The 27,411-nt window shown below is 39.3% G+C and overlaps 1 protein-coding gene across 2 annotated transcripts in view; it reads right to left on the bottom strand.

The window, feature by feature from the left end:
• Window positions 1-27,411, bottom strand: part of nfs1 (NFS1 cysteine desulfurase) — a 50,288-nt gene that overhangs the window by 9,438 nt on the left and 13,439 nt on the right. For both annotated transcript variants that reach the window (XM_059980967.1, XM_059980966.1), the window contains exons 5-10: window positions 15,655-15,738; window positions 14,299-14,451; window positions 12,739-12,832; window positions 11,412-11,546; window positions 3,331-3,488; window positions 1,883-1,988 (exon numbers count right to left, since the gene is read on the bottom strand). In XM_059980967.1, the coding sequence (XP_059836950.1) occupies window positions 1,883-1,988; window positions 3,331-3,488; window positions 11,412-11,546; window positions 12,739-12,832; window positions 14,299-14,451; window positions 15,655-15,738 (730 nt within the window). The remainder of the gene's footprint in view (window positions 1-1,882; window positions 1,989-3,330; window positions 3,489-11,411; window positions 11,547-12,738; window positions 12,833-14,298; window positions 14,452-15,654; window positions 15,739-27,411) is intronic.

Here is a 27,411-nt window from a genome sequence, read left to right as displayed (position 1 = left end):
ACAGTGGTGCCAGAAAGATTGTGAACCCTGTAGAATTTTCTCTATTTCTGCATAAGTATGACCTAAAATGTGATCAGATCTTCACGCAAGTCCTAAAACTAGATAAGGAGAACCCAATTAAATAAATAGCACAAAAAATTATACTTGCACATTTAATTATTTATTGAGAAAAATGATCCAATATTACATTTACTTGTTGGAAAAAGTATGTGAACCTCTGAGGTAATGCCTTCTATTAAAGCAACTGGGAGTCAGGTGTTCCAATCAATAAGATGAGATTGGAGGTGTGAATTGCAGAGGTGCCCTGCCCTCTAAAAGAGACACAAAGTCAGGTTACTGACAGAGCCTGCTCTTCTCGAGAAAGAACTGCTTATATGCATCATGCCTTGATTAAAACAACTTTCAGGGGACCTTAGAAGAACTGTAGAGATGCGTGAAGCTGGAAAAGGCTAAAAAAGCATATCTAAAGACCTGAGTTTTCATCAGTCCATAGTAAGAGAAATTGTCTACAAATGGAGGAAACTCAGTACTGTTGTGACTCTCACTAGGAGTAGGCTTCCTGCAAAGATCACACCAAAAACACAACATTCAATGCTGAAGGGGGAGAAAAAGATCCCAAAGGTAACAGCAAAAGACCTGCAGAAATCTCTGGAACTTCATGTGTCTGCTTTAAGAAAGACACTGACAAGAATGGCATTCGTGGAAGGACACTGCTCTCCAAAAAAAAACAAACATTGCTACCGAAGTTTGCAAAAGACCACCTGGATGCTCTACAACATTTCTGGGACAATGTTCTGTGGACACTAGACAAAGTTGAACTTTCTGGCAGAAATGCACATTGCTATCTTTGAAGACAAAAGGGCACTGCACCTCACACCAAAAACCTAATCCTAACTGTGAAGCATGGTGGAAGAAGCATCATGATTTGGGACTGCTTTGCTGCCTCAGGGCCTGGACAACTTGCAATTGTGGAGGAAACAATTAACTCAAAATTGTATCAAGACATTTTACAAGAGAATGTCAGGGTAGCAGTCTGTCACCTGTAGCTTATTAGAAGTTAGATAATGAGACAAGAGTAAATCAAAAACAAAATGGCTTAAAAAGAAGAAAATTTGTGTTTTGGAATGACCGAGTTAAAGTCCTGACCGTAATCCTATAGAAATGTTGTGGAAGGACTTGAAGCAAGCAAGGAAGCCCACCAACATCACAGAGTTGAAGTAGTTTTGTAAGGAGAGATAGCCTAAAACTCCTCCAAGCCGATGTGCAAGTTTGATCAACAGTTACCGGAAACATTTGGTTAAATTTATTGTGTAGGTGACACCAGTTACTGAAAGCAAAGGTTCACATTGTTTTTCCAACAAATACATATAATATTGGATCATATTTCTCAATAAATAAATGAAGTTTAATGTTTGTGTTATTTATATAATTGAGCTCTCTTTATCTAGTTTTAGGACTTCAGTGAAGATCTGATCACATTTTAGGTCATAGTTATGCAGAAATAAAGAAAATTCTACAGGGTTCACAAACTTTCTAGCACCACTGTACTTCATTATTGTCTGCCTGCGCTGTACTTTCTCTGTAACTGGAACAGTATTTCATATCTTTTACTGTTTTTCACTGTACTACCTCAGTGTATTGTAATGAATTGATCTGTATGAACAGCATGCAAGTTTTTAAACTCTTCCTCATTATATGTTACAATGATAAACCTTTTTATCTATACCAGAGTATCCAGAAAGTTACACTTACAATTAAACCATCCTTGACCAATGAATGCCCAAAGCATATACAATCTTTTTGAAATGTAGCCAGTGATGTAGTGAGGGGAAATGCAACTCTCAAGTTCCACAAATCACAATGAGAGGATCACTCACTGTACCTGGATACCTCTTCTCAGGGTCTCCATTTAGAGTAACATCCGGGATCGCATTCATTATCTTGGTCACCAAACGTTTGGCCATCTTGGACACGTGCTTGTGATCAAGCTGCAGAAATGTAAGTGGTCAAGTTAAAAAATACAGAAGTGCAGACTGATTAAAAAAATATAACATCCACGCTATGGTAAAAGGCTACAGCCATGAGTAGAGATAACTGTTGCTCTGCTTTATTTAATGCCAGCCAGCAGTCAGGAACAATACCACAGATGCCTGAGGACGAATGAGTTACACAGGAAAATCTAGATTTTAAATAAATACAGAGCCAGTGACCACTCAGGTACAGACATCATGCAATCAAATTGACAACAACTGATTATACTCTTCGTCCGATCTTCTAAGCTGGGCAAGTTCTGTTGAAGCTACGCATGATTAGATAGAAATTTGAGACTACGCCAGGTAAAACAGTGCCCATTAGTGAAATGCTCTAGCATTAGAGGAAGAGATTAAAATAGGCTGGGTTTTAGATAAAGAGGCAGGAAAGAAAAACAGTAGTGATGTATAATTTATTTTACATTAAAGCAAAACACTGTTGAGTCCAATGAGGATTATAATGTAGTCTCCATTCTATCATTGGTCAAATGCCAAACCAATTCCATTTTAAGGTGCATCTCAAAATGTATAAAAGTTCTGAGTAAATACATACAACTTACCATTCTGACATGTCGATCCATGGCCTCCTCTACTGACATGATGATACCGTTCTCAGGTTGGAGGTTCAACCATTCAAATTTTGTCTGGGTAGCCTCCAAACTGATGGTATGAAAATCAATTTCTCTAACATCCAATAATCTCTCCCCTCAACACACAGAAACAAACTGGATGAACTCAGCAGGTCGGGCAGCATCCGTTGAAATAAGCAGTCAACGTTTCCGGCCAAGACCCTTCGATCTCTCCCTTCTCCCTTTATCTATTCCTCTTTCTAGCTCTCCTCTCACTCTCTCTTCTCCTTATCCCCCCTTCTCCCATAGTCCGCTCTCTGATCCAATTCCTCCTCCTCCAGTCCTTTAACTCTTCCACCTATCCCCTCCAAGCATCTTACATCATTTCCCCTCCCCAGCCACACCCAACACCTGGCAGCTTGTCATTTCTCCCTCCCCCCCACCCCCCCACCCTGTACCTTCTTACTCTAGCTTCTGCCCCGTTCTGATGAAAGGCCTTTGCCTGACTTGCTGAGTACCTCCAGCACTTAGTGTGCATTGCTACAAGTTCCAAGGATTCATTTTAGATATCCTTAAATCTGATATTGCCCCATATTTTTGGATAAGGATTGCTTAATATGATACCAAGGTACTGTAATTATTGGTACTGTAATTATTGGATGACATGGAAGTTGGGAAGAATTTTTTTTAAAACTATCTATCACAGTAGGAAGCTCCGGCAGTTCACGCACCTCCATCTCCTGCAGTCCTATTTCACAGGCTGCCCCAAGCCCAACCACCAGAGGGGTGGGAACTGTACCCGAACGCAGGCCTCGCTCCTGCCCACCACCACTTTGCAAGGCTTCTAATCGGACCCGTGGACGTCGCCGGACATACAGTGCACCAACGCCTAAAAGGTGGGGGACAGAGAAGTCAAAAGGATCATATACCAATTTAAACATTATTAACAGTCAATGCCAAAATACATTCTTACTACATATTGAATCTTTGAAATGACTTAGAAGTCCTTGACCAAAACTATTCTCCATTAATTCAGCAATGTCCTCCATTTATACCTGTTCACCTCCAATAAGTTTTGTTGCAACATTTTAGGGAAACTCTAGTTATAATAATTTGAGGTTTCATAGTTTGTTATTTAGCACTTCCAAAATTGCAAGTCTCATCAAATCTTTGCTGCCATGACATTCAAAGTCAAAGTAAATTCATCAACAAAGCTAGTTCTGCTCCTATGACACATCACCAAACACTACCTGTAGATTCATTTTCATGCCAGCATTTACAGGAAAATAAAGACATAGAATTTATGTAAAACTACACATAAGTTAGACTAAACGTGCAAAAGAAGATATGAAAATCTTGCAAATAAAGATAAATAATACTGAGAACATGAGTTGCAGAGTCCTGGAAAGTCAGCCTGTCGATTGTGGAATCAGTTCAAAGCTGTACTGAGTGAAATTATCCACATGGTTGTAGGATGATAATTGTTCCTGAACCCAGTGATGTGGGACCAGAGGCTTCTGTACCTCCTGCCCCATGGTAGTAGCAAAAGGAGAGCATGGCCTTGATGGTGTGGGTCCTGCATTTTTGTGGCAGTGCTCCTTGTAAATGCACTCAATGACGGAAAGGACTTTACCAGTGACAAGTTCAAGTTTATCATTCAACCGTACACATGTATACTGCCAAATGTTCCTCTGGACCAAGGAGCACAACACAGTACATATAACTCACACGCAACACAAAGTAATATTACCACAAATAAACAATAAAATATATTCCAGAAGACTGACATTTAGCATACAGTGCATTTACTACACAAATTCAAAAGTAAACAGTACAACACTATTGGCACTTCATAATTGATGAGACATGAGTGGTGGCAGGGAGTTCAGCACTGTCACGACCTGGTGGAAGAAGCTGTTTCCAATTCGAACAGTCCTTGTCCTAATGCTATGGTACCTTCAACTTGCTGGAAGGGGTTCAAATTGATTGTGAGATGGATGGGAGGGATCCTTGACAATGATAAGGGCCTTGCATTCGCAGTGCTAGAACATAGAACATAGAATAGTACAACACATTACAGGCCCTTCGGCCCACAATGTTGTGCCGACCCTCAAACCCTGCCTCCCATATAATCCCCCACCTTAAAATCCTCCATATACCCGTTTAGTAGTCTCTTAAACTTCACTAGTGTATCTGCCTCCACCACTGACTCAGGCAGTGCATTCCACGCACCAACCACTCTGAGTGAAAAACCTTCCTCTAATATCCCCTTTGAACTTTCCACCCCTTACCTTAAAGCCACGTCCTCATGTACTGAGCAGTGGTGCCCTGGGGAAGAGGTGCTGGTTGTCCACTCTGTCTATTCCTCTTAATATCTTGTACACCTCTATCATGCCTCCCCTCATCGTCCTTCTCTCCAAAGAGTACAGCCCTTAATCTCTGAGCATAATCCATACTCTCTAAACCAGGCAGCATCCTGGTAAATCTCCTCTGTACCCTTTCCAGTGCTTCCACATCCTTCCTATATTGAGGCGATCAGAACTGGACACAGTATTCCAAGTGTGGCCTAACTAGAGTTTTACAGAGCTGCATCATTACATCACGACTCTTAAACTCTACCCCTCAATTTATGAAAGTTAACACCCCATAAGCTTTCTTAACTACCCTATCTACCTGTGAGGCAACTTTCAGGGATCTGTGGACATGTACCCCCAGATCCCTCTGCTCCTTTACACTACCAAGTATCCTGCCATTTACTTTGTATTCCATTTTGGAGTTTGTCCTTCCAAAGTGTACCACCTCACACTTCTCTGGGTTGAACTCCATCTGCCACTTCTCAGCCCACTTCTGCATCCTATCAATGTCTCTCTGCAATCTTCAACAATCCTCTACACTATCTACAACACCACCAACCTTTGTGTCGTCTGCAAACTTGCCAACCTACCCTTCTACCCCCACATCCAGGTAGTTAATAAAAATTACAAAAGGTAGAGGTCACAAAACAGATCCTTGTGGGACACCACTAGTCACAACCGTCCAATCTGAATGTACTCCCTCCACCACAACCCTCTGCCTTCTGCAAGCAAGCCAATTCTGAATCCACCTGGCCAAACTTCCCTGGATCCCATGCCTTCTGATTTTCTGAATAAGCCTACCGTGTGGAACTTTGTCAAATGCCTTACTAAAATCCATGTAGATCACATCCACTGCACTACCCTCATCTATATGCCTGGTCACCTCCTCAAAGAACTCTTATCAGGCTTGTTAGGCACGATCTGCCCTTCACAAAGCCATGCTGACTGTCCCTGATCAGACCATGATTCTCTAAATGCCCATAGATCCTATCTCTAAGAATCTTTTCCAACAACTTTCCCAACAGTGCTCCTGATAAATATCTTGGATGGGTGGAAGAAATACCCCAATGATCCTCTCAACAGTCTTCACAAACCTTTGTACAGTCTTGCAGTCAGGTTCCTTGCCAATGTACAAATACTACATTCTCCAGTTTGCTAATATCAGATGTTGCCATATTGTTCTCCCCAAAGCACTTCCACTTCATTTTGATTTGCTCCATGTCTTGCTATTTAATGCCTGCTTTCACCCTATTGCAGACAGCATCTCATGTTCATCCCCTTACTTAGAATTACTTTTCAACGTTCTCTAACTACACCTGAAAGCATCAACCATTGCTGCCCTCCACAGATGTGCTCTGATACAGTTCTGATTTTGTTTCTTAGTATATATTGTAAATTTTGTAACACAATATTTGCACCTTTAGCAGTTGTACTTCTAAAGTTTACAAAGCATAATGGTTTAAGGAAAATCAGGTTGATGTCAAATTGCAAGAGGGAATTTGTTGAATGCCTACGAGATGGCTTTTTAGTGCAGCTTGTGCTTGAGCCTATTCAGGGAAAGGTTATCTTAGATTGGGTGTTGTGTAATAACCCAGATCTTATTAGGGAACTTAATGTAAATGAGCCCTTAGGAGGCAGTGATCATAATATGATTGTATTCATACTGCAATTTGAGAGGGAGAAGCATAAGTCACACGTATCAGTATTGTAATGGAATAAAGGGAATTACAGAGGCATGAGAGAGGAACTTGCTCTGATGATTGGAGGAGGATACTGGGGGAGAGGACAACAGAGAAGAGATGGCTGAAGTTTCTGGGATTAGTTCACAAGACGCAGGATAGTTAAGTTCCACAGAAGTTGTTTTCAAATGACAGGGGTAGGCAACTGTGGCTGTTAAGGGAAGTTAAGGACTGTATAAAAGCCAAGGAAAGGGTATAAAAGGTAGCAAAGTGAGTGGGAAGTTGGATGATTGGGAAGCTTTTAAAATCCAACAAAAGGCAACTAAAAAAGCTATAAGAAGGAAAAAGATGAAATGAGGGCAAACTAACTGATAATATAAAGCAGGATACTACGTCTTTTCAGTTATATGAAGAGTATAAGGGAGATGAAAGTTGATCTTGGACCACTGGAAAATGATGCTGATTGGTGGTAAGGGGGGACAAAGAAGTGGGAGATGATCTTAAATGAGTACTTTGCATCGATCTTCACTGTGGAACTAGAAGTTTGCCAGAGATCCATGTGTGTCAGGGAGCAGGGGTGTGTGCCATTGCTATTACAAAAGAAAATGTGTAAGGCATTTGATGAGCAGCAGGCGCATGAGGCTGCTTAACAAGATAAAATCCTATGGTGTTACAGGCATAGATTGAGGAATGGCTGACAGCCAGGAGGCACTGAGTGAGCATAAAGGGGGTCTTTTCTGGTTGGCTGCCAGTGACTAATGGTGTTCCTTAGGGGACAGTATTGGACTAGTACTTTACACACTGTTTGTCAATGATTTGGATAATGGAATAGATGGCTTTGTGGCAAACTTTGTAGCTGATACGAAGATAGGTGAAGGGGTAGGTAGTGGTGAGGAAGCAATGCAATTGCAGCAAATTAAAAGAATGGGCAAAAAAGTGGCAGATGGAATTCAGTGTTGGGAAATGTACGATAATGCATTTTGGTAGAAGGAACAATAGTGCGGACTATTGTCTAAATGGGGAGAAGGTTCAAACATCAGAGGCGCAGAGGGACTTAGGAGTTCTAGTGCAAGACTCCCAGAATTTACAGGTTGAGTCTGTAGTAAAGAAGGCAAATACAATGTTGGCATTTATTTCAAGGACAACAGAATATAAAAGCAAGGAGATAATGCTCAGCCTTTATAAGACTCTAGTCAGGCCGCATTTGGGGTATCCTCAACAGATTTGGCCCCACATCTCAGAAAGGATGTGTTGTCATTGGAGAGTCCAGAGGTGGTTCCAGGATGATTCCAGAAATGAAGGGGTTAACATATGAGGAGCATTTGGCAGCTTTGGGCCTGTACTCAATAGAATCTAGAAAAATGTGGGGGCAGGGGATCTCATTGAAACCTACCGAATGCTGAAAGGACTAACAGGGTGGATGTTTCCTATGGTGGAGGCATCCAGAACTAGAGGATCTTTTAGAACAAAGAAAAGGAGTTTTTTTAGCCAGAGAGTAGTGAATCTGTGGAATGCTTTGCCACAGACTGTGGTGGAGGCCAGCCTCCAAAAGCCGTGGGTATATTTAAGGTGGAAGTTGACAGTTACCTGATCAGACAGGACATCAAAGGACATGGCAAGAGGCAGGTGTGTGGCCTTGAGTGGGATGTGGGATCAGCTGTGATGGAATGGCACAGCAGTCTTGATGGGCTGAATGGCCTAATTCTGCTTTTATGTCTTACGGTCTTACAGTCTAAAACAAAATCAAGAGATCTAATAACAGAGGAAGCCTGAGATTCAGTCTATCACTCAAATGGAAGGTAATAAATAATGGACCATTGCAAATTCTAGGTACTGCCACAGTATTCAGGAGCCCAATTACCCAGAACATGCCCACTTCTCATTGCTACCATCAAGGAGGTGGTACTGGAGCCTGAAGATAGACACTCAGTGTTTCAGGAACAGCTTCTTCCCCTCCATCATTAGATTTCTGAATGGACAATGAGCCAATGTACATTACCTCATTTTTTTCGTTGCTCTGTTTTTGAACTACTTAATTTATATATATTTTAAATTGTACTTCACTTTTAATATTATTGTGGATTGCAATGTACTGCTGCCACAAAACAACAAACTTAATGATATATGCCAGTGATATTAAACCTGATTCTGATTTATCTTGCATTGATAAACTCAGGGAATACCTCACAGTGATTGTTTGCCTCAAACATAACCTCCAGAAAAAGGAATCATACCACACATTGCTAGTCTCTCAAAGTAGCCATTCACAATATAACCCAGGCAAACTATTCCTGACTAGTAGAGCTGCCATCACATTTCACCAATGACCAGAGTTCACCCTGACCTCTGGTGCTATACATGGTTGCAGTTTGCATCTTTTACTCGCAAAAGCACCTGGACAAAACCACAGGCTGGTTTCCTCCCATGTGCTAAAGATGTGCAGGTTGCTCATGGCTTGTGTAAATGGGCTGCACAATCTAATGCTGGTGGGAAGATGGGAAGTATAAATTGCAAGGAATATCAATGGGGAATGGGATTGCTATGTGAGCTGGGCCAAATGGGATTTTTAAGACAGGAAATATGAATATGGATTACACAAAATCAATTTACAGTAAGATTCTCGAAGGTATAAAAGTAGCTAGCTACAAGCACAGCAAGTGAAGCTGAATTACTCTCAATTATATTCAAAAAATTTATATCTCGAAGTAAGAATGCTTGCAACCAAGCAATTGTCAATTGTTTGAACAGCCTGAAAGTACAACGGTATACAGTATTTATTGCAGTTTCAAAGGTTCCAAAAGATTCATTTATTAAAGTATAGAACTCTGAAATTCTTCTCCAGATAGCCATGAAACCAAGAAAAGAAAGGCAGCATGAACACTAACCCCTAAATCCCTCCTCCCCAAACAAAGAAAATGAACAAACACAGAACTGGCACATCAACTCCAAAATTTCCCCTCCCACACACACACAAAAAAACCCAAGAAAGATTGGGCAAAAAAAACCTTAAGACTGGGGGAAGAAAGTCCACAGTCCAAGTCCACATTCAAAATGTGCAAAAACTTGGGCAACATTCGTCTTCTCCATAGCAGAGTGATCTCAGTAGCAATAAAAAGGCAGTGTCTCCGCTCCGTGCAGAGCAGTCTCCCCTCTCTGTGCAGAGTGATCCTCCAGTGATAAAAAAGCAGTCTCCCCTCTCCATAGCAGAGTGATCTCAACAGTGGTAAAAAGGCAGGCAGCCAGCGCTTCAATCTCCGTTATTTTAATCGGCGAACAATGGAAGCCTTAATCAGCAAAATGGAGTCGAACACCAGCTCGCAGCCTTCTCACCACACTACCCATCTTCCAGAACTCCCTCAAAGACTGCAGAGCACTGGAATTCCCAACTGATCTCCAAACTATAAATCACAGGCTCCAACAGTTCAAGAATCCAAATTTGTTTTGATATACCTTGATCTATACATCAAATCTAAAAGCACCTCAGGGAGTAGCACCAGTGAACTCCCCCCACCCTCCACCACCTGCCACCTATGGTGCAGAATATTCAGATAACAGCATTTTGTTTAAAAACTGAACTGTCCACATTCAACTGAACAAATGTGATAAGCCTGTTACTTTTACCTCCAGACAGATGAAATTATGTCGAGAGAAGGTGTTCCAACCTTTTTTATGCCATGGACATCTACTATTAACCAAGGGGTCACTGGACCCCCAAGCTAGGAACTCTGGTCTAGAGTAAAAGCTGTGCCTGCTTGTCATATCAGAAGATGTTTTGGGTCCAGCACACAAGTGTATTCACAGAAAAGATGGGGGGGGGGGGGGGGGAAACTTCTTCACAGAGAGAGTGGTGGGAGTGTAGAATGAGCTGCCAGATGAAGTGGTAAATGCAGACTCACTTTTAACATTTAAGAAAAACTTGGACAGGTACATGGATGAGAGGTGTATGGATATGGGCCAGGTGAAGGTCAGTGGGACTAGGCAGAAAAATGGTTTGGCACAGGCAAGAAGGCCCAGAAGGCCCGTTTCTGTGCTGTAATGTTCTATGGTTCTAAGGCATGGCGGTGCCTCCACTTTCTTTGAGATTTGCATCAATTTGGCTTGTCACCAAAAATTCTGACAGCTTTTATAAATGCACAGTGGAGTGTATTTTGACTGGTTGCATCATGGTCCTGTATGGAAACAATAATGCCTAGGAATGGACAACTACAGGAAGTTGTGTATACAGTCCAGTCCATCACAGGCAAAGCCCTCCCTGCTGCTGTGCACATTTAAAGGGAGCGATGCCACAAAAATGCACCATCCATCAGCAAAGACTTCCACCATGCAGGCCATGCCCTCTTCTCACTACTATCATCAGACAGAAGCCTAGCAAGTTCAGGTACAGTTATTACACAACAACCATCAGGGTCCAGACCAGTGTGGAGAACTTCATTCACTGATTCTACAAACTACAGATTCATGTTCAAGGACTTGTTTCAACTCATGTTCTCAGTATTTCTTTTTTTTAAATTTACACATTTTCTCTACTGTTGCACAATGGTTGTTTGCTTATATGTAGATTTTTGTAAATTCTACTAAAAAAAATTCTTGTAAATGCCTGTAAGAAAATTAATCTCAAATTAATAAATACAGTATATATACACTTTGATAATAAAGTTACTTTTAACTTTAATTTATAGAAATGCTATCCTTCAGGTGACATTAATTTGAAGTTATTTTGTACACAATTTCTACCGATGAGTTGTAGGTAACTTAGGCAGCAGATTCAAATAGTTTTACCTTTTGGCCCGTAGATCTTGTGACCACTGACAGACAACAGATCAATTTTCATTTTGTTCACATCAATGGGAATTTTCCCAACAGCTTGAGCAGCATCCGTGTGGAAAAACACCTTGTGGGATTTGCAAATGTGTCCTGCAGATACAAAAATAATTAACTGGTGGAAGGATACAATTACCTCAAACTGGATCTACCCTCAGCAATAAACTCTGTTGCATCATTGTGTAGAATTATTTAATTAGTTTATGTATTTTATGATACAGCACACTGCAGGCCCTTCTGGTCCTTTGTGCCACACTGTCCCAGCAACCCTCAACAAACCTGATTAACACTAACCTATCCATGGGAATTTACAATGACCAATTATCCTACCCAATACATCTTTGGACTGTGGGAAACAACTGGAGCACCCAGAGAAACCTCATGCATTCCAAAGGGAGAACGTACAGAGACTCCTTACAGAACAGCACTGAAACTGAACTCCAAACTCTGGAATGCCTGAGCTGTAATAGCATTCAGTCAACCACTTTGCTACTGTTCATTATTTTCCTTGTATTTTTATGTAATCACCTATTGTGGTGAACTATATATACCTGTCTGGACACTCCCCCCCCCGCCCCCCGCTGACTGCTCCTGTGGCTCCTCCCACAGACCCCGGTATAAAGGCGATTGAGGCCTGAGCCCAGCCCTCAGTGTCCAGGATGTAGCATGGTGGTCAATTGCTGCTTGTTCTTTCTTCTAGTCAATAAAAGCTGATATCTCGCCTCACATCTCAAAGAGTTATTGATGGTGCATCACCTACATTACATGTGAATGTTCAGTAAATTTTCCAGCACTTACAGTTCAGTTGCTTCTGTACTTTTCTAGCAACTTCTTAGTTTTTTTTTTTGTTAGGTGTTACACCACTTGCATCTGACTATTTTATTAATTGTTTTTACTGAAGTTTTGTTCCTTCTAGTCTGAATATAAGACAAACATGACTTCATTTTCTTTGTCTTTCTTGGTTCATGCAATGCTTAATAAAACTGTTAGCAATAATTTTTAACCCTCATTATTGACTTCTGAAGAACCTTTGGATTGCAAAAACATCAGGATCCAACACCTCTCACCCTCCACTAAAGGCTTTGACTCCTTGAACCACACAATCTAGATTTAGTACAATAGCCATCCCAGTGACCCAGCTAATGAAACTGCTTCGTGGTTTCCATTGCTATTTAATGTCCTCTTCTACAAGAACACCCAGTTACATATCAGACTACACTCAGCATGCTGACACCATAGCAGCTCTAGCAGGAGAAATCCTAGCAGAGAGTGAATGCTAACGTACCTATATCTTCAATTGGTTGTTTTACCCCAATTTCATTGTTCACTGTCATTACTGACACCAGACTGGTATCTGGTCGAATTGCTTTCTCCAATTCCTAGGAAGTACAGATAGAATGGTTAGAAAACATGCTAACTTTCAAAACCAACTGTTTAGCAAACAGTGGGACTGGCCCAGTTGGCTGTGATCCCCAAGGTCCCCATTGTTAACACAGTCAGAACATTAACAGTGCAGAAACTAGAGACACCAGAGACTGCAGATGCTGAAGGTGGAAAGCATTCAGCGGCAGTCAACTTTTTGGGTTGAGACCTTTCATCGATACTGGTTAAAACTAGATTGATACACCAATACAGCACCAAGCAATGTTGCAGCATGGGAGAAATCATTTTTGTACTCAAATGTACATTAATAAAATTACTTTCATTTTGAAGAAATGTGGACTTACCTCCAGTTGCTGAAAAATATCCCATAGTCAAGGAATTGAGTTCAAGAGCCACATGCTAATGTTGCAACTCTTAAAAGGTCTAGTTAGACCACACTTGGAATATTGTATTCAGTTCTGGTCACCCCATTATAGGAAGGATATGGAAGCTTCAGAGAGGGTGCAGAGGAAATTGACCAGGATGCTGCCTGGATTAGAGAGCATGTCTTATGAGGATAGGCTGAGAGCACTAGGGTTTTTCCTTTGGAGCAAAGGAGGATGAAACGTGACTAAAAAGAGGTGTACAAGATGATAAAGAGGCATAGATTGAGTGGACAGCCAGTGCCCTTTATAACAGGGCAGAAATGGCTAATACGAGAAGGCATAATTTTAAGGTAACTGAAAGGAAATATAAACTGGCGATGTAAGAGGTAAGTTTTAACACAAACAGTGATGGATGCGTGGAATGCATTGCCAAGGGTTGGTGGCAGAGGCAGATACAGTATATTTGGGGCATTTAAGAGACCTTAGATAGCATACGAATGAAAGAAAAATGGAGGGCTATGTGGGAGGGAAGAACTATATTGTTCTTGGAGTACGTTAAAAGGTCAACATGACATTATGGGCCAAAGGGCCTTGATTGTGCTGTAGTGTTCTATGTTCTAAATGTTGTTCAACAAGTTCCAAAATGTCAAAAATCCACCATAACATGACTGAGGAGAGCTGTAAGCCTAGAGAAGTTTTAGCTCAGCTTTTGGCTTTACCTCCAGTTTCAAACTTTACAATCAAAGTGTATCAATTAATATATACAGATTGCAGACCAGCGTAATATTGGTCTATGTTTTCCTCAGTTAACCCCTCTAAAAAGAATAGCTGTAACTTCTGGATCAGGAATGGAAATAGGGATATTATAAGTCTTCTCCAAGTTATGTGAAATATTAAGTGTTAACTAGGCATAGTCAATTATCCCTGTCTGGGATGCTTAACCACACTCCCACCACAGAAAGAACAGCAATGCTCACAAACAGCAAAGCATGCAGGGACTTTGACGGAAGAAATCCCCAAAACAAAGAGAGTTAAAGCCTAGTGGAAAAAAAGCCAAAAACAATCTTTGGGAGGAAATAACAAAATTAAGAATTTACCTCCAAGTCAATCAGTCCATTTGTTTTCACTGGCAGATAGGTAACTTCAAATCCCTCAGTCTCGAGCGTGCGACAAGAGTCGAGTACACATTTGTGCTCTGTCTGAGTTGTGATGAGGTGCTTCTTTTTAGCTTTGTAAAACCTTGCAACACCCTGGAAATAATAGCAAACAAGACCGATCTAGAGCACTGAATTATTAACTATAAAATAAATCAAAAGTGAAGAGACGAACTTAGTTTTAATCTCTGGAATTTGTTGGTGTTTCTCTTGAAAAAAACTTTATATCAAATGCAATTGCCGTTTTTACAGAATTATATTACAGATGAAAAGTTTTAATATTAAAGATTTAAATGACTTAACTTTGTCACATATACATTGAAACATACAGTGAAATGTATTATTTGCATCAATGACCAACAATGTAAGGATGTGCTGGGGGCAGCCTGCAAGTGTTGCCATGTTTCTGGTGATATCATAGCATGCCCACAACTTACAAACCCTAACCTGTATGTCTTTTGAATGTAGCAGGAAACTGGAGTACCTGGAGGAAACCCGTGTGGCCACAGGGAGAACATACAAACTCCTTACTGACAGCAGCAGAAATGAACCCCCAATCAGTGATAGTTGATTCTGTAAAATGTTGTACTAATGAACAGGGCTTATTTGGGGATTAATACGGGCAAGCGGGATCGGTACAGTTAGTTATGATGCTTAGCAGTGCCTGTTTTTATGCTGTGTAATTCTATAATTGAGATTGTTTCCAGATACCACCATGGGTATTGAGTGTGAGTGGTAATTCCAATATATTCTTTGAGTTCTTCTTGGGTACGTCTCTAATGTTCCCAACACGAACCTTAGATCCCACACCATCAGGCTCAGGAACAGCTATTTCCCTTCAACCTTCAGGCTCTTGAACCAACATGAAAAACTTCACCCACCTCAACACTGAATTGATTCCACAACCTATGCACTCACTTTCAAGGACACTACAACTCATTTTTGTAATATTATTTATATTTATTTATATTTATTTTTTTTTATTTTTGTATTTGCACAATGGTTGTTTGCCTGGCTTTGTACATAGTTTTTGTTTTAAATTGATTCTACTGTGTTTCTTTGACTCTACTGTGAATGCCCAGAAGAAAATGAAGCACAGGGTAGCAAATGGTGACACACATGCACATCGGTAGCAAATTTACTACCGTTCCGCTGTGAGGAATGGACTCTCATCTGTCCCAAAGACACAGGTTAACTCCTGCAATCAATGAACACTAATGAAGCAGATTAATGATTAACAATTAACAAAAGACACACTGGCACATGCACTTGCACAATATCAAGTCAACGAAACCTTACCTTGATGGCGATGTTGTTCGACTCTGTAGCACCACTGGTGAAGATAATTTCTCGCTCATCTGCTCCTATCACAGCAGCTGTTTGCTGGAGTAACAAATGATTTAATTTACAAAAAAAAAATTAATGTAGGATAAAACCCATGCACTTCCCTGGTTTTGAAATGGAAAACCAGCCTAAAATTATATCCACTTTCTCCAAACAATTTGTAGGTGGAGAGTATCCTTGTATCCTGGAAGGTATCTCAGTAACTGAAATGTGTGGTAGTGGGTGGATGGGAAAGTGGACAACACACATCAGTAAATGGTTAATATCAACAGCCCCCAGCTGACCTACTCAGTATATAAGCAATGTGGCAGCATCACACTAACTGGTAGATCATAGCTGAGTTTCAGGTTAGTTAAACACCACTAAGTAAAAGAAACTTAGTCAGGACTTTGAAACTGCAAATTCAATAAGAGCAAAAAAAGCAAAATAAAACACAGCAGGATGCACTCAGTGGGGACAAAGGGAGCATTGACACCATCAGATCATAAGATATAGGAGCAGAATTAGGCCATTTGGTCCATCAAGTCTGCTTCACCATTTCATCAAGGCTGATTCAATTTTCCTCTCAGCTCCAATCTCTTGCCTTCTCTTCCTTCATGCTGACTAATCAAGAATCCATTAACCTCTGCCCAAAATAGAAAGACTTGGCCTCCACAGCTGTCTGTGGCTACAAATTCCACAGATTCACCACTCTCTAGTGAAAGAAATTCCTCATCTTCGTTTTAATAGGACACTCCTCTAGTCTGAGGCTGAGTCCTCTGGTCTTAGACTCTCTCACCATAGGAAACATCTTCTCCACATCACCTCCATCAAGCTTTTCACCATTCAGTAAGTTTTAATGAGGTCACCCCTCAATCTTCTGAATTCTAGTAAATACAGGCCCACAGCCGTCAAACCTTCTTCATCTGACAAGTCAATCAGTCATGGAATCATTTTCGTACACTTACTTTGAACCCTCTCCAGTTTCAGCACGTCCTTTCTACAATAAGGGCCCAAACCTGCTCACAATACTCCAAGTGAGGCCTCACCTCACCAGAGCTTTACAAAGTTTCAACATTACATCCTTGCTTTTATATTCTAGTCCTCTTCAAATGAATGCTAACATTGCCTTCCTCACCACAGACTCAACCGGCAAATTATCCTTTAGGCAATCCTGCATAAGAACTCCCAAGTCCCTTTGAACCTCAGTTTTTTGTATTTTCTCTCTATTTAGAAAATAGCCAACCCTTTCATTTCTTGTACCAAAATGCATAACCATACGTCTTCCAAAATAGTATTCCATCTGCCATTTCTTTGCCCATTCTCTTAAACTAAGTCCTTCTGTAGCCTCTCTACTTCCTCAAAACTACCTGCCCCTCCACTTATATAGTCTGCAAACTTCGCAACAAAGCCACCAATTCCATCATCCAAATCACTTACATATAACATAAAAGAATCAGTTCCAACACAGATCCCTATGGAACATCACTAGTCACCAGCAGCCAGCCACAAAAGGCTCATTTTATTCCCACTCTTTGCCTCCTACCTATCAGCCACTGCTTTATCTATGCTAGAATATTTTCTGTAATACCATGGGCTCATAGCCTGTTAAGCAGCCTTGTGTGACACCTTGTCAAAAGCCTTCTGGGGGTGGAGTTTCAAGATGGCGACGTAAACATCTGCCTTTTAGGCGCTCTTCATTTTTTCAACTATAATCACCCTTTAATCAAATCTTTTCGAACTTAGTCATATGAGTTGATACTTTTGATTAACTTTTTTTTTCCTAAAACAATACTTGATTTAATCTTGTCAAACTTAAAATGGCTACAAGCAAGAAATCGTCTAAGGATCCTTTATCCATCGACGCAATTTCTCATCTTCTGGATGCTAAACTTGTAAGTTTGGAAAGTGGGCTAGAAAGTAAATTGGAAAGTAAACTGGCAAGTTTGGAAAATAAGCTTACCACGAAAATATCTGAACTTGAAGGAGTTGTTAGATCGCTTGATACTAAGCTTCAATCGCAGGCATCAGATATTCAGCAGCATGAAGATAAGATCACGACTCTTGAAAAATTAATTTGTGAAAAAGTACGTACAATTGAAGCGCTGGAGAAGAAGGTACATTCGACTGCTAAAACAATAGATCAGTATAAGTTTAAAATTACTTATCTCGAAAACCGATCTCGCAGACAGAATTTGCGAATCATCGGGTTCCCCGAAAAAGTTGAGTCCGGTGATTTAACTGAATTTTTCTCTAAATTATTGTGGGAAATTTTCGGTGGTGAAGGTTTGCATACTAAACCTGTTATCAACTGCGCTCACAGGGTTGCGAGGTTTTCGGCTGCGAGTGGCAAACCACGAGCTGTGATTGTTCGCCTTCATTATCCTCGGGAGAATTAGCTCGTAAAAAAGGTATGATTTCTCACAATAGCAACACATTTCGAATTGTTGAAAATTATTCATTCGAAATAATGAGAGCGAGAATCGCTTTTAAACCAGTGATGGCAGAGATTCATTCGATTGGACTTAAACAAGCTTTAAGATATCCAGCGAATCTTAGAATTACGTTGAACGACAACAGTCAGCAATTTTTTAACACTCCGGAAGAAGCGAAGAAATTCGTTGAAGAATATCGATCTTCTAGTGCAAGTTGAACTATGTGTTATGCTGAAGATTTTTTGGAGAGAAGATGCCATTTCATTTTAAGTTTTAACCTATGAAACTGGGTTATAACTTCTTACCCTGATCTACGGGTCTGGTTTCTTTTTTTTACTATCATCATCGTTTATAGATGCTCTTTTAATTTTTTATAATATCTTTTTTTTATTCTTTTTTCTGTTTCGGATATACACGTTTATATTTTGTATAAGGATTTACTTTTTTTAAGATGTCGTTTCTTCTTCCCATAAGACTTTGCTTTCTGTAAGCATTTATTTGTTTGCCTGCACTTGGAAATGGGATGAATGTTTTGGATTTTTTGGTCTTTTTTTTATATATTGTAGTGTCTATTAAATCTTTTTTTAATCCTATTTTGATAACTTTTTTTATTAAATTTTTTAATAGATTGCTGAACTTACATTTATATTTTGTAATATGGCTTTTTCAAAATGTTGTTTTTTCTTCCCATAAGTCTTTGCTTTTGAAACGTCATTTTTCTTGTATTTGAACATGGAATTTTTTTTAAAGGTATATTACACTTTCAAATTTTAATGTTTATACTTTTTTTATTAATGATCGTTTGTTTTATTATATTATTTTTTTCATTCTGATTGATATATATTCTCTCTTTGCAACCCTATATTTAAATCTGGGTGTTATATAGATTTTTTTTAATCTTTTTATGGAGCTGCCATCTTGAAATGGGGGTAATATTAGTGTTAGTTTATGCGCCTGCCGCTTGGCTTTCTTTCGAGGGGTGGGGGGGGAGGGGGTAGGGATCTTTTTTCACGCTCTTGCTTTTTATTTTTTTGCGTTTAGTTCATGGGCCGACTTCAAATTATTAATATTGGTGAGGTGTCATGTTCTCCGGTTGCTCCTGTATCATTTTTCCTTCTTCCTGAATTATGGGTTATGTGTTTTTTTTTAACCTTTCATGATATATACAATTAATATTAGCATGATGGATAAGTCTATTAATTTTATTTCTTGGAATACTAATGGTTTAAATCATCCGATTAAACGTAAAAAAATATTTAAAGTATTCCATAGACTAAATGCTAATATTATCTTTGTACAGGAGACCCATATTTGAAGGGAGGATAATCAACGCTTTTTTAGGTTCTGGAAGGGTCAACAATTTCATTCGAATTGTACTGCTAAAATTAGGGGTGTGTCTATTTTTATAGACACCTCAATTTCGTTTATACATCATGAAATTATATCTGATCCACAGGGCAGATTTTTGTTGATTACTGGTTCACTTTTTAACTGAAAAGTGGCTTTAGTTAATATTTACGCTCCAAATTTTGACTGCCCTGACTTTTTTAAACGTTTATTTACTGCCCTTCCTAATCTAAATGAATATATGTTGATAATGGGTGGAGATTTCAATTGTAGTTTGAATCCTTTGATGGATAGATCGAAACCTATTCGAACTCTTCCGAATAGATCAGCTTTACTTATTAACTCTTTTATGGTTGATTCGGGAATTACTGAACTATGGCGGTTTTTGAACCCTAAAGATAAAGAATTTTCATTTTTTCACATGTATATCATAGTTATTCTAGAATTGATTATTTTCTTATCGATCATCGTTTATTAGCAGATGTTATTGATTGTAAATATGATTCTATTGCTATTTCGGATCATGCACCTTTGAAGTTATCTATCAAGATTTCGGACTCTTTCATTAATACTAGATCTTGGAGACTCAACGCTACTTTGCTTCAAGATCCAGAATTTATTACCTTCATAAAACAGCAAATTGACTTATTTTTTTCAACAAACTATACCGAAGAGATTGACAGAGGAATACTTTGGGACTCTTTTAAGGCTTTTATTCGTGGACAAATTATCTCATATTCTGCTAGTAAAAGAAAACAAAGATATTTAGATATAGCTTTATTGGTGGATAAAATTAAAGAAATTGATAAGATTTATTCCGTTACTCCTACCAAGGAACTTTATAAGAAGAGAGTTGAACTGCAAATGGAACATAGCTTACTGTTATCTTCTTCAATTGAGAATCAATTAATTAAGACCAGGGCTCAATTTTATATTCATAGTGATCGAACTGGTAAATTGTTAGCTAATCAATTAAAAGCTATTTCGACTAAGCGACAAATTATTAAAATTCGTAAACAAGACGGTAATCTGACTACTGATCATAAAGAAATTAATAATACTTTCCAAGATTTTTATAAATCTTTATATCAATCAGAATTTGATGGTGATCTGTCTATGATGGATAATTTTTTTAACAATTTGAATATTCCCAAACTGACAGATGAAGATCGAAGTTTATTTGATGCTCCTATTTCTATGGCTGAGATAGGAGAGGCTATTTCATCGATTAATTCAGGGAAAGCTCCTGACCCTGATGGTTATATTATAGAATTTTTAAAAACTTTTTCTTCTTTGCTTTCCCCTTGGCTATGAGAAATCTTTAATGATGCATTTATTAAGAAGAGACTACCCCAGTCTTTTTATGAAGCTACTATTTCTTTAATTCTTAAAAAAGATAAAGATCCTACTTTATGTGCATCTTATCGCCCTATATCGTTACTAAATGTAGACTCTAAGATTCTTACAAAAATTTTAGCTATTAGGTTAGAAAAGGTATTATCACAGATTATTTCAGGAGATCAAACTGGTTTCATTAGGAACCGATACTCCTTTTTTAATGTTAGAAAATTGATTAATATAATTTACACTTCCTCACCCACAACCCCAGAATGTGTTATTTCATTAGATGCTGAAAAAGCTTTTGATAAGAGTTGAATGGACATACTTATTTAATGCCTTGAAGAATTTTAATTTTAGTTCTAATTTTATATCATGGATTAAATTAATATATTATAAACCTGTTGCTTCTGTTCTTACAAATAATTATAGATCCTCTTTTTTTCAATTATCTCGTGGTACGAGACAAGGTTGTCCCTTAAGTCCTTTATTATTTAATATTGCATTAGAACCTTTAGCCATTGCTATTCGTGAATCCCCTAATATTTTTGGTATTACCTGTAATGAGAAATTATACAAGTTATCGCTCTATGCTGATGACTTGTTGTTATATATTTCTGATCCTGATAATTCTATTCCCGCTATTCTATCCTTGTTGGTTCAATTTGGTAGTTTTTCTGGTTACAAATTAAATTTGGATAAGAGTGAACTCTTCCCTTTAAATGCACAAACTTTACTGAATGACAGGACACCATTTAAAATTGTTACTGATAATTTTATTTATTTAGGTATAAAAATTACCAAGAAATATAAAGATTTATTCAGATTGAATTTCTTACCTATGCTTCATCAAATTCAACAACTTACTACTAGATGGTCTCCTTTATCCTTATCATTGGTTGGTCGGATCAATGCTGTTAAAATGATGATTTTACCGAAATTTTTATATTTATTTCAAGCCTTACCAACTTTTATTCCTAAGTCTTTTTTTGATAGCATTGATTCAAAAATTTTCTCATTTGTGTGGCAAAATAAAAACCCCAGATTAAGTAAAAGACAGTTACAGAAATCTAAAAAAGATGGTGGTTTAGCTTTACCCAATTTTAGATTTTACTATTGGGCGAATAATATTCGGAATTTATTATACTGGAAATTAGATTTAGATTTACCATTGTGCCCACAGTGGGTAAATTTAGAATGTAATGATACACAAGGATATTCTCTATTTTCTGTTCTTGGTTCTTCTCTCCCTGTTGATTTAGTTAAACTTAATAAACAGATATCTAACCCTATTGTCAAACATACACTACGAATTTGGTTTCAATTTCGTAAATTTTTTACTCTAAAAAACTTCGCTCTTGATAGCCCTATCTTACTTAATTTTTTCTTTAAACCCTCTTTAACAGATCAAGCTTTTAGTATATGGAAAAGGAAAGGTATAATATGTTTTCGCGATCTTTTTTCTGAAGGTAGTTTGATGTCTTTTGATCAACTTTCTAACAAATTTAAATTACCTAAATCTAATTTTTTTAGATATTTACAAATTAGAAACTTTTTGTATAAAGTTTTACCATCCTTTCCTAATTCAACTTTGATAGATTTTTCAGATATGATTTTTACTTTAAATCCCTGTCAGAAGAGATTAGTGGCTCTTATTTATAATATGATTATGAAGATACAACCAGAGATATCAGGTAGAATTAAACAGGAATGGGAAAAAGAACTTCAATACAATATTTCAATGGAAAAATGGGAAAAAATTTTACAAATGGTTAATTCTTCTTCTATATGTGCTAAACATGCTTTAATACAATTTAAGGTTGTACATAGAGCTCATATGTCTAAAGATAAGCTTGCTCGGTTTTATTCTCATGTTAATCCTCAATGTGACAGATGTCATTTAGATGTGGCTTCATTGACCCACATGTTTTGGTCATGTCCTACTTTACATAATTATTGGAAGGACATATTTGCTACTATTTCCTCAATTTGGAATATTGATTTACAACCTCATTGTATCACTGCAATTTTTGGTATACTAAATGAAGATGATAGTCGATTCTCCCCTTCAATTAGACGAATGATTGCCTTTGTAACATTGATGGCCAGGAGATCTATATTACAAAATTGGAAAGAAGTAAACCCTCCTACCAAACTATTTCTTGTTTAAGTTTAGAAAAAATTAGAAGTACTATTTTTGATTCATCAATTAAATTTGAAGAAACTTGGGGACCGTTCATTCGACACTTTCATATGAATTAATTTGACTTCTTCCAGACCTTTACTCTTATTATTCTTGTTCTGGTATGGAGTTCCGGAGTTTTTGACACTATCATATACCTATAAACTATTATTACTGCCCATGTTAGTTTAGGTTTTTTTTTATTATTTCCTTAAATATACATTTTTTCTTATATTTTATACTTTTTTTTCTTTTGATGATTATTTTTAATCTTTTCATGTATAATCAATATAGATTAGATTGATTATTGTATGATCCTTTTTCACTGATAGTTTAATAAGATATTGTTATCTTGTTACTAATTTAATTTCAAATCTATTGTATTCATAACCTATTTAATATAATATTATGTTATGTTTTGTAAAAAAAAACTAATAAAAAGATTGAAAAAGAAAGAAAAAGCCTTCTGAAAATCCAAGTACACAATATCAACTGATTCTCCTTTGTCTATTCTGCTTGATATTTCTTCAAAGAATTCCAACAGATTTGTCAGGCAAGATTTTCCCGTGAGGAAACTATACTGACTACAACTTATTTTATCATGTGCCTCCAAGTACCCTGACACCTCATTCTTAATAATCAACTCCAACATCTTCCCAATTTCTGTCAGACTAATTGGATTATAGTTTTCTTTATTCTGCCTCTTTCCCTTCTTGAAGAGTACAGTGACATTTGCAATTTTTCAGTTTTCTGGAATCATTCCAGAGTCTAGTCATTCTTGAAAGATCATTACTAATGCTTCACGATCTCTTCTGCTAACACTTTCAGAACTCTGGGGTGTACACCATCTGGTCCAGGTGACTTATCTATCTTCAGACCTTTCAGTTTCCCAAGAATCTTCTCTATAGTTTATGGTGTTATGCCTGCAGCCCCCTCCTTTTTGAGAATCACAGGATCGCTATTGATTTGGATCAGGAGACCCAGGAAATGAGAGAGAGAGACGTGCGGAATGTCTTGACCCCTCCCCCCGGCGATATAAAGCTACAGGAAACGGCCATTGTCTCTTGGAGACGGACTTGTGTATTACAATACTGTGCTACGTGGAGCCCTCAGGCAAAGTGGGCTGGTTGAGGGAGGGATTGCATCACCCCAACCTGATTGACATCTGAGACCCTGTGAGTCAGGATAAAAGAGGGTCTGGGGGAACAGCCCCTCAGACGCACCAGAAGAAACGCTAGCGATCCCATAATAGCGGAAGCCGGTGGGAGGAGGCCACGTGCGCTCGGTTCCATTTGCCCTGGAACTGGTGGCTTTTATCACGGGAAACTGGCTTTTAGCTAACAACGGGGAAACCAACTCCCAACGACTCTCAAAGGATTAACATCATAAAAGGAATGGGCAAGTTTTAACCCGTCTTTCTCTCAAACCAAAACTCTGCAGCTTGAACGAACTAACAGTGACTTTTATATTTCCATCGGACAATACATTATCCCCTAGACAACGATAGAGCTATTTCTTATTATTATTATACGCGCGCTTTTAGATTTAGTATTGACGATGTATATTATCTGTATGTTTGCATTGATATTATTTTTGTGTATCTTTATCAATAAATACTGTTAAAAATAGTACCATCAGACTTCAACGGACCTCTCTATCTTTGTGACCCAGTTCAAGTGACCCAGTTACAGGGTTCGTAACAACTTGGGATTCTCGTCTCGGGATTTGATACCAAATTGGAGGGCCAGTGAATCGGGCTTGTAAGTCCAAACTTGGATCTGGTTCCCAGACGGGAAACCAGCAAAGATGGACGTGCGTGAATTTATAGAAAACCCGACTCTGGAGACGCTAGAGGCGGCCACCAAATCAGACTTGATAAATTTGGCGAAGGGGTTAAACCTCACAGAGGTGAGGTTGTCAATGAAAAAGCGGGAGGTGCGAAGGGCAATAACTCAGTATTATATTGGGAAGAATGTGTTTGCAGCTGAGGTGTTGGAAAATATCCCTGAAAAGGTACCAGCTAGTGGGGCGGCTCAGTTAGAGTTGGAGAAATTAAGGTTGGAACATGCAATTAAGGTAAAGCAGCTGGAAGCAGCTGAGAAGGAGAATGAAAGAGCCAAGAGAGAAAGGGAGCATGCGCTCCAGCTAAAGGAGTTAGAGGTGAAACGGGAGCAGGAAAGAGCTGAGAAACAAAGGGAGCACGAAATTCAGTTAAAACAGCTGGAAGCAGCTGAGAAAGAGAAAGAGAGAGCTGAGAAGGAGAGAGAGTATGGGGAGGCAGAGAAACAACGGAAACATGTCTTGGAGATGGAGAAGTTAAGGCAAGGGCGAAGAGATCAAGGGTCAGACTGAGAGGAGCAGTTTAATGTTAGTCGAGAGTTGAGGTTAGTACCTCCGTTCGAGGAGACGGATGTTGATAGTTATTTCTTGCTTTTTGAAAAGGTGGCAGTGAATCAGAAGTGGCCCAGAGATCAGTGGGTGGCGCTGATACAAAGTGTGTTAAAAGGGAAGGCACAGCGGGCATATACGGCGTTGGCCATGGAGGAGGAAGAGGAGGAGAGATATGACAAAGTAAAGGCGGCCATTCTCCAGAGTTATGAGCTAGTACCTGAAGTGTATAGACAAAAGTTCAGAACTTTAAAGAAAGTGTGGAATCAGACGTATACCGAGTTTGCCTATGAGAAGGGTGTGTTCCTGGACCGTTGGTGCACAGCAGAGATAGTGAAGGAGGATTATTGGTGTCTCAGGGAGTTAATTCTGATTGAGGAATTTAAAGGTTGTGTTTCGGAGGATATCCGGATGTATTTGAATGAGAAGCTGAATAAGTCCATCTCAGAATTTGCTAGGTTCGCAGATGAATATGCCCTAAACCACAAGACAGTTTTCCTCGAATAAAAATTCCCAGAGAGACCGTGGGAACGATCGAGAAAGTCCGCCGGCTGAGGCAGAGGTCCCGCCGGGAGCTAGTGGTAAGGTTGAGGGGGAAAGGCCAGACAGCCAGAGATTTCCGGGCTTGACCTGTTTTAATTGTGGAAAGGGGGGGCATATTGCATCTAGGTGCTTTGCTCCGAGGAAAGAGACAGGAAAAGGGAAAGCAGCAGTCCCTATCGGATGTGCCGTGGTAATCAGTAAATCGACAAGAGAGCCCCGGGTAGACAGAGTACGAGAAGGGTCTGAGACTTGTCTGTCAAACGGAACCATGTCTGAGAGGGAGGGAGACACACCAGTTCCAGTACGGATCTGGAGAGATACGGGGGCTGAGCTATCGTTGATCAGCAGTAAGGTACTAGATTTTGGTCGCAAAACGGGAATGGTAGCTGTGAAAGGAATAAGCAAAGGGACGGAAATGGTGCCCTTATATAGGGTCATTATGGATTGTGAGCTGGTGTCGGGACCAGTTGAAATAGGGGTGCGGTCAGAATTCCCGAGAACTGACGCGGACGTCCTTCTTTGTAACGATTTAGCAGGTGGTAAGGTTTGGTCAGCAATGACGCTGACAAGCCAGCCGGTGAGTATTGCGGCCCCGCCCCTAGATTCCAAGATCTATCCCGCATGCGCGATCACTCGCAGCATGTCCAGAGAGGCAGCTGAGAAAGGGAACAGTTTAAATCCGGCCAGTTTCAATTTGGCCGAGACATTTTTACCGACCCTGTACCACGAGGGTCTAGAGGGTGGTAAAACAAAGAGTAGTAAAGTGAAAGAGGGTAAGGGAGAGGAGGTAGACCTGCCCTTAGCGAGGAGAAAAGTTCTAGAGGCAGAAGATAAAGATGAGAAACAGATAGAGCTGTTAAAAGGTCCAGGATTAGACATGGATGATCTGTCTGGGTTGGCAGAACTGTTTGAAGAAGTTGAAAATGCTAGAGGTGTTCCCGATAATGAAATGAGGGCAGTCCTAGATGAAAAGGGTGCCCTTACCTTGAAGAAATCTGCTGGGTTGGCAGAGGAGGTTGTTTCAGCCCGCGGGGTTGAGTTTACTCCGGAAGGGAGTTGTCCAGAGAGTAGCTGGGAGAATCAGGGGAAATTAGAATTTGGACTTGGTATGGGTATTGAAAGCCTGGAAGAGGCAGATGTCCCGTATGAGTGTGTCCAAGATGTGGATGCACGTGGTACTGAACCTAGTAATGGAACTCAGAAAAAGTCTGAGGTATTTGATTCAGTTGAAAAGGAATGCAGTCCTTGTGGGTCAGATGGACTTGGTTCAGTGAAGAAAGGGTTAACCGTGGTACTAGTGGGAAGTGAGAATTCCCAGTAGTTTGTGTTCGAAGGTGTGTTAAAAGTTAGTGAGGAGATACAAGGTGGTGAGGTGAATATTATTATTGAAGGGAAAGGGAAAAGTGTAGTTCCTAAATTGAATGAAGAAAATTTAAAGTCTGGATTGATGTCACAAGCAGCAACCTGGCTACAGGGACAATGGCTTGGTAACACTGTGCC

This window comes from Hypanus sabinus, chromosome 9 (genome assembly GCF_030144855.1).
Source record: "Hypanus sabinus isolate sHypSab1 chromosome 9, sHypSab1.hap1, whole genome shotgun sequence".
NCBI lineage: Eukaryota > Metazoa > Chordata > Chondrichthyes > Myliobatiformes > Dasyatidae > Hypanus > Hypanus sabinus.
Note: the sequence above shows the minus strand (reverse complement) of the source record. Positions and strands in the feature narration are given on the sequence as shown.